The sequence below is a fragment of the Oryza glaberrima genome, chromosome 8 (genome assembly GCF_000147395.1).
Source record: "Oryza glaberrima chromosome 8, OglaRS2, whole genome shotgun sequence".
Classification (NCBI taxonomy): Eukaryota; Viridiplantae; Streptophyta; class Magnoliopsida; order Poales; family Poaceae; genus Oryza; species Oryza glaberrima.
This window is the reverse complement of record NC_068333.1, coordinates 18,554,670-18,569,063: the sequence shown is the minus strand read 5'-3', so window position 1 is coordinate 18,569,063 and position 14,394 is coordinate 18,554,670. Positions and strand designations below refer to the sequence as shown.

The following is a 14,394-nucleotide window of genomic DNA, read 5'->3' as shown; positions in this document are numbered from 1 at the left end:
GTAAAAAAAAATGGAATTCGAATTGGTGGCTGGCCCAGCTGCAGATGCATGTGGCATGCTTGAGGTGCAAGAATATATAGAACTGTAGTAGTGTGGATTATGCAGCTAGTGAATGATGCTTTAGGGACCAATGGGATTTCCATGAAAGATGGAATTGGTTTGCAGTGTAATTTAAAGAGCAAGGTTGATTTTTCACAGCTGAGCTCAGTGTGGATCAAAGTTTAGTTACAGTGATTGGAAGTTAATATGTTAGTAACAAGAGCAGTAAATAAATCAGTTTGCAGTGAGAAAAGCATATCACTTAAGTGACTTTCATCATAGATTTGCATGAGCAGAATAAAATCTGAAATACCACACAAAAGAAACTTCATTTTTCAAAGTTGCCAGGCAATTACATTTTCCATTTTCTAGCAAGATTGATGTTAATGATTGTTTTACAAAAAAGAGGGATGCTAATAAGAGAACACTGGGGTGCAATCTAAAGATACATACAACCTGAAAGGCAGCAACTTGCTAAAACTACTCTTTGACTTCCTAACGAAGATACAGCACATACCTTGTGTTTCTGAAGATTATGTATGTCTTTGTCTGCTCCTTCATCAACTCCAGATGAAATTAGTGGTTTGAGGACACTAGCCACACGTCTTTAAATAAAAAAAGAAGGGCTCAAATTCAACAATTCTTCATGCCAGATGGGAAGCTCAATTTGGACAACTGTTATTTGTCTTCCACATTGTTGAAATTTGGCTGGCACCATAGTATGAATGAGAAAGAAACATGTTAAGAGGTAGGAGCCTAGGCTGATCCCCCTGGCTAGTAGTAGCTAGTATGATTGCTCCAACGTATGTCAGCAAAATCCATACTTAGGGTATGAGTAAATGAAACAGTATTAGTCTTCATGTATGCATAGTCGTAGCAAGAGAGTACCAGTGAAGAAAATAACAGCCTTCTTAACAGGGGTGATTAAACTGTGCCCACATTGGCATTCAGTTTTCCTTTACTATCATATACATTTTTATGTGATTTTAAGGAAGTATATCACACCAATGTCTAGTTTGTCTCTCAGGCAGTACCTGACCTACCTCCTGTTCATTCCTTCCAGACAGAGAGAATATCCCCTGGTAGGTAGAGCTCACCAACATTTTCTAAGATGATGAACCTGGAAAATAACAGAAAAGCATATTAATAGCACTCTCTTTGTGCTACTGCCAGTCCTAAATAACATCTGATACATTTCAGACATTTACTTTCCAGTATGGATGAGCCAGTTACTGTCTTACTCCATTCACAAACGATGGCCTTTCTTTCAAGTTTATTTGAAAAACAAATGAGTATGAAGACAAGAATTTTCAGGCCCCTTTTGGAATAAGAAATTTTAGTAAATTTCTGGTGGATAAGAAACACCACCCTCATTGGATGTAAGGTTTCCAATAAAATGCATCGTGTGAATCCTGCACTTGCCTTAATTGGTTAATGGATTCGTCGCACCTAATTTTAGGAGATGCATGCTTACAATGATCGGCAATATTACTTGTAGCATCTGGCTTCAGTGTCAAGGCCAGTATGTCAACAGGTTTATCTGTCAGACAGGTACATATGGCCTTGATTCCTATAGCTTTGACCTTAATATATATCCAACAAAGTATTGGCATGACAAGAGATAACAGATATGAAATATTAATAAGCACTTGCAGGCATCGAGCTAAAACTTCTTAGAGATGCCAATATCAGGTTTTTGTCTTGAGCAAATCTTATCTCCCAGATTAGCCAAGGCATCCCACTCGTTGACCCTTCCTGCTTGGAAGAGGCCAACGAAGACAGCTTTACAACGGTGCTAGGACATGACATTCTCAAACAACACCCAGAACATATACATAAGAATAAATATTTTTTTAAAAAAGAAGGACCTACAAGGTGGACGATGAACAATATCATTCAGAATTGTCATTGATTGGCAAGAGGAAATCATGTGGCATGCCCTGCCATATAGGAAACCCACTCAAGAATATGTTGGCTTAACGTGTGAACTATGAAATGCTGATGCCGAGGGAAAATAGCACGAAAATTACTATACCCCCAACATTCCTTGACCAAAGAAAAGGATGTCATCATCCCCCCTATGCTGGATTCACAGCAACTTTAACTGAAAAGCGCATCGCGAGCTTCCACGAAAGGGAAGTACTAATCACCAAGCATCACCTAAAACTGTACGAATGTGAAAGAATAACTGTCGGAAAGCAATGTTGCTCAGCAATTCCTCACCTTTGGTGTGCATTGAAAAGAGTAATCCACCACAAAGAAGGTGACCGCGTGCATGATAATCCTCAGCACCAGGAAGAAATGGGTAGCTCACGTAAAAATTTCTTTCCTCTAGATGGGCACCTTCTGCAGCATGAAAGAGCAGGCAAGTTCAGGCAACGCAAAATCAAGGCTCGGAGTCTTGATTTTGGTGAAATTTCTCCAGTGAGACAGTGACCGATTAACACGGTTTTTTGACCCATAATTTGAAGCGAAAGCGAATTTGACACTCGATTTCCGATTGGAATATCATCAGGAACTCATCTGCGTAGTGCGTCCCCCTCATTTTCAGCATCTCCACCGAGTGTTAGGTCAGTAAAAATTTCCCGCATTAACCATGGCAGATGCAAACTTACAAGCACGGGGGTTTCCTCCCAACTGGAAGCAATCTGCCTTGAAAAGTTACCTGCATTGGCAAGGCTAGAACTCCCCTCCGACGCCGACGCCGACGCCGCAGCCCGAATCCACCGCTTCCACGGCCGTCCTGTCCTCCCATCCGCCGGCCTCCGCAATCGCCCGTGGACGCCCGCCGCAGCGCTCGCCGGCGTTGACGAGCTTACGTCAGGCTTGGGGTTGGGGCTGGGACGAGGGCGAGCAGCCGGGGACGCCGGAGGGGGATTCGGGGGACGGCCGGAAGTCGGCGGCGGCGAGCACGGTGATCCGCGCGGCGGCGGCGCAGTTCTGAGAACGAGATTCTGTTGGGCCTAATAGGACTTATTGGGCTTCTGGGCCTATGACCAAAGGTAGACTTTGCGGTATAGTGTACAAAGCGGGCCTTGTTGGGCTTATAAAGCCCATGACATGCCTGTTTGTTTGAGTTGCGGCTTTTAAGTCGCAAACAAAAATTTGGATTTTAGAACGTAATTTAGGTTTCCCTTTTCGTTTCCTTCGCTCAATCTTACCTTTTGGACCGCTAAAACTAGAAGCATATACTCCCTCTGCTCAAAATATAAGCATTTTTGGATCCTGACATGGTCTCCGAGATACTACTTTAACCAACAATATCTACAAAAGTAAGATGTTTTAAATAAAAAGAGTTACATATTATGATAGTTTATTTAATGATAAATCTAGTCACATCAATTTTACATGATTAATCTTTTTACTTTTTTACTATTAATGATCAAAGTTAAAATTTTTGGCTTGTAACTATGCTAAAAATGCTTGTATTTTAGAACGGAGTATAAAAGTTGTGTCCTAGTTACTATAACACAAATCCATGCGTCGATTGCTCGTCCGAGATTAGGAGCTTTTTTTTGAAAAATACACATAAGACTTCAGAGGCAATGCTTACATTCTGTACTTTATTCATTTCAAGATCTGTCTAAACTTTTTGACAGAATTATTCGAGTTCAGAAACAATGTACATTTACAAGTTTTAGCCTACTACACCAGATTATAGACTGAGGGCCATGTATTGCAGCCTGAATAAACTACATCAGTACATTGGCAAAATTTGGTAGGCTAATTAATTTGGAGTCTATAGTAATTGGCAGAGCACGCTATTTCATTTACAACTCTGTTATTCCAGCTTCTTTACAGGATCTGAATCGAATGCTTTTGCACTACTTTTTATCATGATGCTTCAGTAAATACTATGATTGTTGAAAGAATGACGGTGTTATTTCCACGCCCTTTTTGGCAGCAAAGAATGATTGGATCAAATCTGACCAAGACTGACGAGAAGAATGATCCGTGTTGAATTTTGTTCCGAACTTGATATGTGCAGGAGAGCAGCTTCATTTGCACATGATTTCTCGTAATTCTGCATGTCAGTTCCATCAATGACTACCTTATTCTGCTCAAGGAGGGCACACGCCGATATAATCAAAACCGACAATGAGGAAAGCTAGGCCTTGAATGAAGAGGAATATGTAGTATCCCTTCTTTGCATAAAGCACATCGTAGAAACCAGACAGAATTATGCAGATGCCAACAAAAATTTCTGAATAGTGGTACCTGATATAAAGAAGACATGTATCAACATTAGCAAAAAAAAAAGGCAGTTAAATATACCCCCCCCCCCAACCCCCTCTCCCAAAAAAAAAAGAGCGTTTGTCTCCTTTGAATTATGTGCATTCTCATAGGTTGGCAAAGAATTGTATTTAGTACTTCAAATGTATAATATTGTATTAACTCTGAAAGTTCTGAAAATAAACTTTGCTTACTTGTCCCAGAATCTCGTTCGTCTCTTCTTGAGCTTTGGTATTAGAGGCGTTGTTAGCTCCACATCAATCACTTTCACAGCATCTGATCCATTGGTGTCTGGCTTTGTCTTGTTGGCGTCTCCCAACTTCTCGGTGACAACCCACTCATTGACTCGGCCAGCCTCCAAAATACCAGTTACTGCCGCCTTTATCCGGTGCAATGACATGACATTCTCGAATAGGACCCAGAGGATCACAAGATGAAATGAACTGAAACAGAGAAAAAAAACAGGTGTTAACTGAAAGCAACATTAGCACTGTCATTCTGAAACTTGAATATTGGGATGCTAGTTACCTGGGTGTTCCAACAGCCTTGCAGAGGGTGATGACTGTAGGAACATAGACAACCCCCCAGAGAGGAATTTCGATTTCAGGCAACCAAACGGACACCGGGATCACAAAGCAGTAGTAGATGAATGTCACTGTGTGAGCAGCAATCTTCCCAACAAAGAAGAAATCGTACCAAAGGTGGATTTTGTTCCAAAATGACACTTTCTACACAGGGAAAAAGGGTAAGCATGTAAGCCAATAAGAAGATGCGATCCATTTACCAAAGGTAGTAGATAGCCTAGTCAAAACACAAACCTTGTTTTCTAAAATCTCTACCATCATTTTCTTGAACAGATTTGCTGGTCCACATGACCATCTGTGCTGCTGAAACCGGTATGCCTTGAATGTGCTTGGTAGCTCGCTCTTGACCTAACCACAAAACATCATAGTATTCAGTGGATCATTATGTCTGTTGATTGTCAAGATACCTAATTTCCATTAATCAAGTAAAGGAGCATAGGCATACTTTGACATCACCAACATATACGAATTTCCATCCCTGCAATGTTGCACGAACCGCAAGGTCCATGTCCTCCACAGTTGTCCGGTCCTTCCAGCCCCCAGCATCGTCAATTGCTGCAATTCTCCAGACACCAGCAGTCCCTGAAAGGTGAAAATATTGTTTTTTAAGCCCAACAGTTACTAAATAATGTGCAAATCTGGATGTTTGGGTGACCTATCTGTACTTTTAAAGAACGCAATGGTGGTGACAGTGAATCTACAACCCCACCAAGGCACCAATTCCGCACTCAATTTTTTACCAAGTGCTCCATGAAGTTATTTAAAATATTACACATTGGTTCTTCCATGTATTGATATTATTTTATTATTTGAACTCTAGAATGCAAATTTATCATGGGTTGTGGTCACCAAATTGTCACATAGAAATGTAGTCTAAAAGCTAATTTTACAATTAGAATTATAAAGAACTTGTTGGGTGCTTCTTGTAACTAAAGCAAAAGGTGTACTCAATGAAAGGAAACACACATTAATTTGTCTAAAATAATATTAGCATGTGTATGATGCATATTTCTCATCTACAGGAAATGGACGAGCTTCTAACTAGTATATACATGATCAACAGGCTGTACCATTGAAGCCGAAAAACGAGTACACCGAAGACCCAGCCTCTTGTTCGTACTTAAAGTGGTAGTCCAACGACATTTCTTGGAACCTTGTCAACAGGCACTCATTAGCGTTAACTGCATACACAACATGAAGATAGTCAGATCAGTTTAAGCTATCACACCCTGCAAAAGGAAAAATAAATTAAGCTATTGCACAACATCATTGTTATTTGCTAAACTATAGTGAGTGCTGAGTACAGCAAAAATAATGCATATGCACTGGCTACTGACCAAATTTCCAGCGAGTCTGAACAAGGGCGATCTCCGAGTTGTGCACGAGGAATGGAACGGTCCTAAGGAGGAAATCAGACTCGGGCTGGAAGTCGGCATCGAACATGGCAATGTACTCGCACTCTTTCACGTAGTCGTGCTTCAACCCTTCCTTGAGCGCGCCGGCTTTGTAACCCTTCCTGTTCCCTCTGACCTCGTACTTGATGTTCACGCCTTTGCCCTGCCATTTCTGGCACTCCTTCTCCACCAAATCCTGAAAACCGAAATAGAAAACAATGGGGAATGTGTTCATACTAATATACTATTCACCGATAGAATGATCAAACTAGTCTCAATGCGAGCACTCTGAACTTTAAGCTGGCCTTTGCACTACCACCATTCAAGTGGCCAATCTCACTTTAATTACCAAACTACTAGTAGATCTGATAATTCTACTGGAGATATCCTAAAAAATGAATTTGCCAGATTAATCAGCAATAAAAATCAGTCATACCAACAGAAAAATTACACACATGTAGCCCAATTACATTATACTCCTAAAACATCAAATCTTTTCTTCTAAAAAGAGAACGAATCTGTCTCATACCAACTACTACCAAATCGTACCAAACAGCATAAGGCAAAACCTAATCCCACTAAAGCAAATCTGCGATACCTCCGATCCACGAGGCGCCGAGAGGGCGCATTCCTCCACGAAGATATCCCCCTCCACCTCCTCCCTCGCATCACCGCCGCTTCCTCCTCCTCCTCCGCCGCCGCCGCCGCCGCCGGGCCCCTTCCCGGCACAGCCCTCGCCGGAGTTTTGTCTTGGAAGATGACCTTATCGGTGACGTCCTAAATCTAGGCCCAGTATACAGAAATGCAGGGGCCGGCCCAAAGAGAACCCACTAAGGCCCATCTAGAACACCCGAATTGTTTTTTAGTTTTTTTTAGTAAAGTCCATCACCGGTCCCTAAACTTGTACCGCTGTGTCATCCCGGTCCCTAAACTTGCAAATCGACCGTTCAGGTCCTCAAACTTGTTCGACTGTGTCATCCCGGTCTCTAAACTTGCAGATCACTCGTTTAGGTCCTCCAACTTGTTCAGTTGTGTCACCCCGGTCCCTAAGCAGGACGGTCTAAAAACTTTATATCAAAAATAATTCATAACTTTTTCATGTGAACTCTAATGAAGACAAACTTTATATCAAAATTATAGTCCTCGACGTGACCTACAACTTTGTAGCTGATAAGTTTTTGAATTAAAACTGTTTAGGGTCCCAAAATATTGTTGCATGTTTATAGATTTTGAAATTTTAATTTTAAAATTATATTTTGGGACAAAAAAATGACTTAAAATAAAAAAAGAATCAACTATAAAGTTGTATATCGCGTCAAGGGCTACAAGTTTGATATAAAGTTTGTCTTTATTAGAGTTCACATGAAAAAAGTTATGAATTATTTTTAAATATAAAGTCTTTAGACCGTCCTATTTGACCCAGATGATATTCAAATCTAAGTTTAGGGACCGAGGTGACATAACTGAACAAGTTGGAGAATTTAAACGAGTGATCTGCAATTTTAGGGACGAGGATAACACAGTTGAACAAGTTTGAGTACCTGAACGGTCGATTTACGAGTTTAGGGACCGCGATGACACAACGGTACAAGTTTAGGGATCGGTGATGGTCTTTACTCTTTTTTTTCACAAATTAAGAGATTTAGGTTTCTTTTAAAATGAATTTGACGTGAATTTCAATAGAACTAAGGCCTGGTTTAGTTCCCAATTTTTTTAAAAGCTTCTAAATTTTTCATCACATCAAAACATTCATACACACGTAAACTTCTAGCTTTTCCATCATATCGTTCCAATTTCAATTAAACTTCTAATTTTCGCGTGAACTAAACGCACCCTGATCTCCTGAACTAATTTCCGACAGATTCCATCATTCATTCATGTCCACTCAGCACCGAGATTCCATCCATCAGGCGTTCAGACCAGCCCTCTCTCTCAAAACAAGATAATTCCATGTCAGCATCAAGAACAAAGATAAGTTCGTGGGTTCCACGGCGAGAGCATTTAAATCGATGCGGACAAGCAGTGAAGGTGAAGCATCTCGTCAAAGAAAGAAAGAAAAAAAATCAGTTGCTACTTCCTGCCATGTGAGCGGTCGTAGTTTGGTTCATCCTTATTCGTACCGCACAGATAAAGAAATAATTTATAGACAAAATTTTTATATATCTTTAGCGGATACAAAAGTAAATACCATAAAATAAATCACGATAAAAACCTACAAAATCAAGTTTAAAAGTTTTAAAATTTAAATTTTAACTTATAAGTATAAGCGAAAAAATAAGATGCGAGATCTGGCAGTGGCAAGTTGGCACTTGGCAATGGAGCTTACCATATACTCCCTCCGTTTCAAAATGTTTGACACCGTTGATTTTTTAGCACGTGTTTTACCATTCGTCTTATTCAAAAAATTTAAGTAATTATTTATTCTTTTCATATCATTTGATTCATTGTTAAATATACTTTCATGTACACATATAGTTTTACATATTTCACAAAATTTTTTTGAATAAGACAACGGTCAAACATGTGCTAAAAAGTCAAATGTGTCAAATATTTTGAAACGGAGGGAGTAATAACAACTATTGCTTTCTTCATGGAGTGTCCACTCATATCCACTGTTCAAAGGATAAAAACAAACTGCAACAGCAAGGATGGGTCTCACGAGCATGGTGACCGTGTGAGGAAGAGCAAGGTTTTTGCTAGGTGAGCTAGCTGTGGTGTAGTAATGGGAGAGAATCCGGGACGGCACGGGTGGCTTACACTGGGACTGCCGGAACTCACAGGGAAAGCCATAGATGCCCTCGATGATTGGCATTTGCAACGTGTAGTAGGAGCATTCATAATTAGGTTATGTTTATTTCCTTCCAAAGTTAAAAGTTTGGGTTAAAATTGGTACGATGTGACTGAAAAATTGTGTGTGTATGATAGGTTGATCTGATAGAAAAGTTGAAAGTTTAGATCTAAACACATCCTCAGTATATGTATATGTTCGGTTCAGGCCGGAGTACAGGAAAGATGTGCAACATGCAGGTAGTTCAGTTCCAGTAAAATTTGTTTGAATTTCCTTACTTCTATAGAAGCACTGGCGTATCCAAAGGATGGACCCGACCACAAAAAGAAACCTAGCTCAAGAAAAATATATGTATGTGAAAAAATTATTGGGAAGAGAAAAAAAATCTTATTAATACTACATTACGATGCAATTTTAACCAATTTATACTTCTATTATGTATTATCTTATTATATTTATGATATTTATAAAAGTTATGTAAGTTGGACCATCCACATATTAAAATCCTAAATACGCTAAATACGCCCCTGCAAGGAAGAAGACCTGGCATGTACCTCCGACCTTGCCTGTCTGTAATTTCGTCCTCTTAGCAAGTGCACATGGTTGACGCGGTGATCTGAAGTTAATTATTATGAGAGGTAAATACTACTCTGTCCGTCCTATTTAATCGTCCATTTTATTTAAAATCTTTTTAAAAGATAAAAAACATAATTCATACATAAAGTACTATTAATGTTTTATCACCTAATAACAATAGAAGTAATAATTATAAAAATATTTTAAATAAGATGTACGATTAAAGTTGGACAAAGATACTCATGCCAGCGCTTGAAATGGGACGGAGGAAGTACTCTGTGGGTGAAGTAGGCGGCGTTGACGAAAGGTACTAATAGGCAGGAGTACACAATAGAGAGGTATAAATGTTATTAAACGAGACGGGGACCAACTAAGCAAAGCGATTAGGAAAGAAGACTCCAATGGGCCACCACTGAATTACAGTACGGTATTTCAGGCAAAAAGGCTGCTGACCAGGTAAGCCAATTAATTTACAACGGGGGTCAATCTCTCCAACGTTTGCGTTAAAAAGAAGAAGAAGAAGAAGAAGAACACTGAAACGTTTGCTCACATGGCTCCAGCCTCCTCCAGGACAATAGATCTCTCTCTCTCTCTCTCTCTCTGCTCTGATCTACTACTATTCTACTAATACAATTGCTAGTTAATTTGCTACTAGTTTGTGTATCTTTGTGCGGTTAAACAATGGCCGCATGTGGATCATGACCTCATGAGGCCATTGGTGGAGACAGGAATTAACAAACGCTTGTCCCTGCTAAGCCTTTTTAGCTCACCAGCGACGACAATGAGCACTCTTCTTTGATGAAGTGTAAAAGCTGCTTTTACTTAAGCTCGCCCTACTTCTATCATTATCGCTTTATAAAATGTAAGTTTTTTTAAAAAAAAGTTGCGTTGAGTGAGTGACTGATATGTGGGTCCAGAGCACCGAGAACAGGATCCTGATTGGCACGCAGCAACCTGAGGCTGATGTATCATCATCATAAGTTGTTCGGCGTATCAGCAACCACAGCCGCGTGCAGTAGCATACATACCTACTTTTATCCGTTTAAAAAAACGGACTTCCAACTATAAATATGAACTCAGACTATAGCCAAATATGAACTCAAATACTAATATTATTTTTATCTAGTAATGCCCAGTACGGGTATCAACTTATTACCTGTATATGCTACTATATGATAGAAATTTGATAATTTAACATTTTTTTGCGTTGACTAATTTCTTTAATTAATACTTGTGAGAATGACATGTAGAATCATTTGAGTAAATAAAAGTGGGTCAAGATATCAAATAATCGAAGCCCATATTAATCTGTTGCTTGATGCACGCACACCTTGGCATTGCCGGTTTACTCAGGGCTTGCCGGGCCAGCATCAGATCCTCCGCCGCCGCCGCCGCCGGCGAGAGGGGCGGACCGCAGGACCACCGTGCGGCGCGGCGTGCTTCACGGCGGCCGGCCGACAAAAGCAGGAGGCATCAGCTGCAGGGGGACGGTAATGGGAATCGATGGCGATCGATCGATTTTGATTGATTTTGTGTCATTCTGTGGAGGGACGCTAACGACGACGACTGACAGCGACTCGATCACGTACGCAGAATTTCTATATATCTACACACTAGCTCATCACTACCCGTTGTCGTGTGAAGCTACAGTGTTCATTCGCTCTCTCTAATTATTTTTTCTTGTCCAGTTCGATCTACGGATGGATCGGTCTCAGAGACAATATTCTGAACCCCTCTGATGAATCGGCACATGCAAATGCACTCCTCTGCTTACTGGTAATGGGCCCCACCACCCGGGGTGGGCCTGTGCCACCCTGGCAACACAAACTGGCCCCCACCTTGTCAGAAAACACTTTGCTGACTCATCCGCACGCCGTGCCACTAATACCACCGTACCCCCGCCATCTCATCATCTCACCCCTTGTAGCCATCATCGCGACGGGCAACGTGTGACCCACCTGTCAGTCACCGCGCCGATGTGTCGTTACGTGGCAGGGATGGTGGTGACGCGGTGAATTTAACATTTTGACCGCTCCGTCGTTGTTGTCGCGGACGGATGAAACGGCCAGGTCAGCAGCCGGCGAGCGCCAGCGTGGCACACGGGGAGACGAGAAGCGACAATGGGTAAAAACGTGCAAACAGCAAGCTCAGCGACAACGAGTTGCCGGCGGCCACAGAAGTTAAAAACTATAATAAGAACAGAAATGGAAGCTAAAAAAAGGCCTAGAGTAAGTAGCCTTCACATGCATTTGTTGAATTGCCTATATATATATATATATATATATATAGTTAATTTGTTTATGAACGAATTTGAGGTTTGGAAAAAATTGCAGCTGAAAAGAGACGGAAATTAATTAAAAAGAGAGGGGAATAAAAATGGAATTAATTTGGTTACCTTTACAACGAGGTCAGTGGAGTCGTCGAGCACCTGTATGACGACGCGGTCGGACGGCCAGTCCAGCGAGCACGCCGCCCCGATCGACAGCTTGTACACCTTCATCCACCCATTAATCACCCACGGTTAATTAATCCAACTTAATTACTACTCCTCTACTTGCTAATCACCATCACTAATCATCATGCTCAATTCCTCGTCGTGGATGACTCACCTCGCGCTCGTTGAACATGGGGATCTGGACGAGCACCATGGGGAACGCGGCGGCGGCGGCGACAAGGCCGGACTCCTCGTCGTCCTCGCTGGAGGCGGCGGCGGCGGCGGCGGCGCCGATGGGGAGCCACTTGTAGCGGCGGTCGGGCCTGAGGCGGAACGCGCGCACGGCGAGGCAGACGGCGGCGACGAACAGCTTCTCGGCGAGGATCATCACCGTCATGGCGAGCGACACGGCGACCAGCGCCCGCACGGCGGGCACCACCACCGCCGCCCTCGCCGCCGCCGCCGCCGCCGCCCATTGCGCCGCCACCGCCGCCCAGTCCACCCGCACCGGCAGCTCCCCCCACAGCCTCGCCACCTCCTCCGCCACCCCACCGCCGCCGGACGACGACATCGCTCGCCGCCGGCCGATTGGATCTAGCTCTAGCTAGTGTGCCACGCCGGCGATGCCACTGGCGAGCTAAGCTAGGTGGGAGCAGTACAATGGCGAGAGAGGATTATATAGGTAGGAATGGAGGCACATGGCACACACAAGAAGCATAAGAAATGATTGGGACACTCCAAGGAAGAAGAGGAGAGTTTCACTCCTACACTCTCTTAATTTGCTATAGCTGCATGCATGTGGTGTAGTGAGGTTACTATAATCACATTGATCATCTTGGCCAGCTTGGTTAAGCTAGCTAAATTGTTTTCTTGCCACTAATGGTGGAGAAATATATATATAGTCATTAGTCAAGATCTAGAATGTGATTAATCTCAGCTAATGTCTAGTAGTTATTGGCAATGTGTGTGGTTGGTGAGATTCATGGGCATATTATCATAGTGTATATATAGATGTAAGGGCATGAGGTTGATTTTTGGGGGAGTGATGAGTTGTGAAGTGGTAGTAGTAGGCAAGGAGTGGTGAGGGTTCTAGGGGCCACTTGGTGTGTATTATTGGTGTAGAAAAAAAGAAGTGAGATGAGATGAGATGTGAGATGAGATGGCATTGGGGTTATGTGTGTCTGTGTGAGTGTGAATCAGCAGATCCAGTGCTTGTCTGCATCCAGAAGCCAGCCATGTGGTCAGATGTGTGCTTGCATCTCAAGCATCATCTTCTGTATATTAGTGTAGCAATGTAATACGGTGTATGTCCACATGGGCTTGTCACTGGGTAAATACATTGACTTGGAGGCTTTAGCCTTAATTTGGTCAGTACATGGTGTAGACTTATATGTTTACTTTTAAGAAAGGAAAAAAAAGAAGAAGAAAGTCATGGGTGATGGTATGTTCAAGACTATACAACTGTTCTCACTGAAACAGATTTTTTTTTTTGTGGCTAGAAAATGTGTAAGCGTTGTTCTTTCGGGTCATAACGATTTGGTAACCCAAATGAATTTTTCGTGACTTTTGCGTTATGAACGGAGTCAATGAAAACGCGACGGTACTTACAAGTATGATTGGCACGGTTTTGAACGGCCTTATCGTTTGGCTTAACGGTATATTTACAAACGAAAAATAATTTGTGGATAAACTTATTCTTATCGATCTAAAAGTAAAGTCTAAAAAATAAACTTCAATGAAAAAACTCTAAAATCAAATTTAAATTTAAGATTGCTGATAAGCATAAGCCTAAGCGAAAAGATGAGGCCGGAAGTGTCCTTTTACGGCCAACTATAGTCAATATAACAAACTTGAAAACTCTCCGTGTAGATCCCTCCCTAGAGCGATGCGGGCAGTGACTGAATGAATACCGCTGTTGCTCCTCCTTCTTCCTCCTCCTCTTCCTGCTTTGCTTTGCTGCCACCCAAATGGCCCATGGGCAAAGTTGGCCGGCCGCGAGGATGGTGGCGGTAGGGCTCTCTCCTCTTTCACAAGGACACCACAGCGACTGGGGAGCCGTGGTGACCCAAGGAGGTAGAAGCGCCACCTTCTAGACAGATTCCTTTTTTTTTTTCCTAAAACGGAATCGCAGGGAGAACATATCCATTAGGACTTCTAGGCCATATGACGACCGTTAGACATGATTTTGAAGTGTTTGCTTCGGAGCAAACTTATAGTTTCAACACCAGAACAGATCGAATTTTTGGGAGAACGAATCGAAATTTGAGAGAGGATTTTTTTATGACTTTTGCTTACAGAATTAATAGAGTATCCCGAATTGCATATTGAATTTCTATTATTAGTGGA

At 42.0% G+C, this 14,394-nt stretch overlaps 2 protein-coding genes across 3 annotated transcripts; both read right to left on the bottom strand.

Moving 5' to 3' along the window:
• Positions 1 to 488: 488 nt before the first annotated feature.
• On the bottom strand, positions 489 to 3,096 carry LOC127783096 (uncharacterized). The gene is made up of 4 exons (XM_052310357.1): positions 3,065 to 3,096; positions 2,705 to 2,979; positions 2,263 to 2,385; positions 489 to 1,159 (listed from the first exon to the last, which is right to left on the bottom strand). Exons 1-4 carry the CDS (start codon positions 3,094 to 3,096, stop codon positions 1,146 to 1,148), a joined length of 444 nt encoding a protein of 147 aa, XP_052166317.1. The 3' UTR covers positions 489 to 1,145.
• Positions 3,097 to 3,548: 452 nt separating this feature from the next.
• LOC127781976 (probable glucomannan 4-beta-mannosyltransferase 11) lies at positions 3,549 to 13,145 on the bottom strand. Of its 2 annotated transcripts, XM_052309051.1 has the most exons (10): positions 12,532 to 13,136; positions 12,224 to 12,323; positions 12,010 to 12,108; positions 6,194 to 6,446; positions 5,927 to 6,037; positions 5,302 to 5,438; positions 5,091 to 5,204; positions 4,801 to 5,000; positions 4,467 to 4,715; positions 3,550 to 4,257 (listed from the first exon to the last, which is right to left on the bottom strand). In XM_052309051.1, the coding sequence occupies exons 2-10, from the start codon at positions 12,260 to 12,262 to the stop codon at positions 4,101 to 4,103; spliced, it is 1,359 nt and encodes a 452-aa protein (XP_052165011.1). In that variant the 5' UTR covers positions 12,263 to 12,323; positions 12,532 to 13,136; the 3' UTR covers positions 3,550 to 4,100. The 2 variants fall into 2 exon arrangements, with proteins under 2 accessions (XP_052165009.1, XP_052165011.1); XM_052309049.1 differs by having other exon boundaries at positions 3,549 to 4,257; positions 12,224 to 13,145.
• Positions 13,146 to 14,394: the final 1,249 nt, after the last annotated feature.

Coding starts and splice junctions, on each gene's coding strand:
- LOC127783096 (XM_052310357.1), bottom strand. CDS start 3,096: ATGGGCTTTATAAGCCCAACAAGGCCCGCTTT. Junction 2,980..3,064: donor AGCCCAACAAGGCCCGCTTT/GTACACTATACC, acceptor TCTCGTTCTCAG/AACTGCGCCGCCGCCGCGCG. Junction 2,386..2,704: donor TTCTAGCCTTGCCAATGCAG/GTAACTTTTCAA, acceptor TTCATGCTGCAG/AAGGTGCCCATCTAGAGGAA.
- LOC127781976 (XM_052309049.1), bottom strand. CDS start 12,619: ATGTCGTCGTCCGGCGGCGGTGGGGTGGCGGAGGAGGTGGCGAGGCTG. Junction 6,447..12,009: donor CCACTGACCTCGTTGTAAAG/GTAACCAAATTA, acceptor TTCGGTTTTCAG/GATTTGGTGGAGAAGGAGTG. Junction 5,205..5,301: donor TATATGTTGGTGATGTCAAA/GTATGCCTATGC, acceptor TTTTGTGGTTAG/GTCAAGAGCGAGCTACCAAG.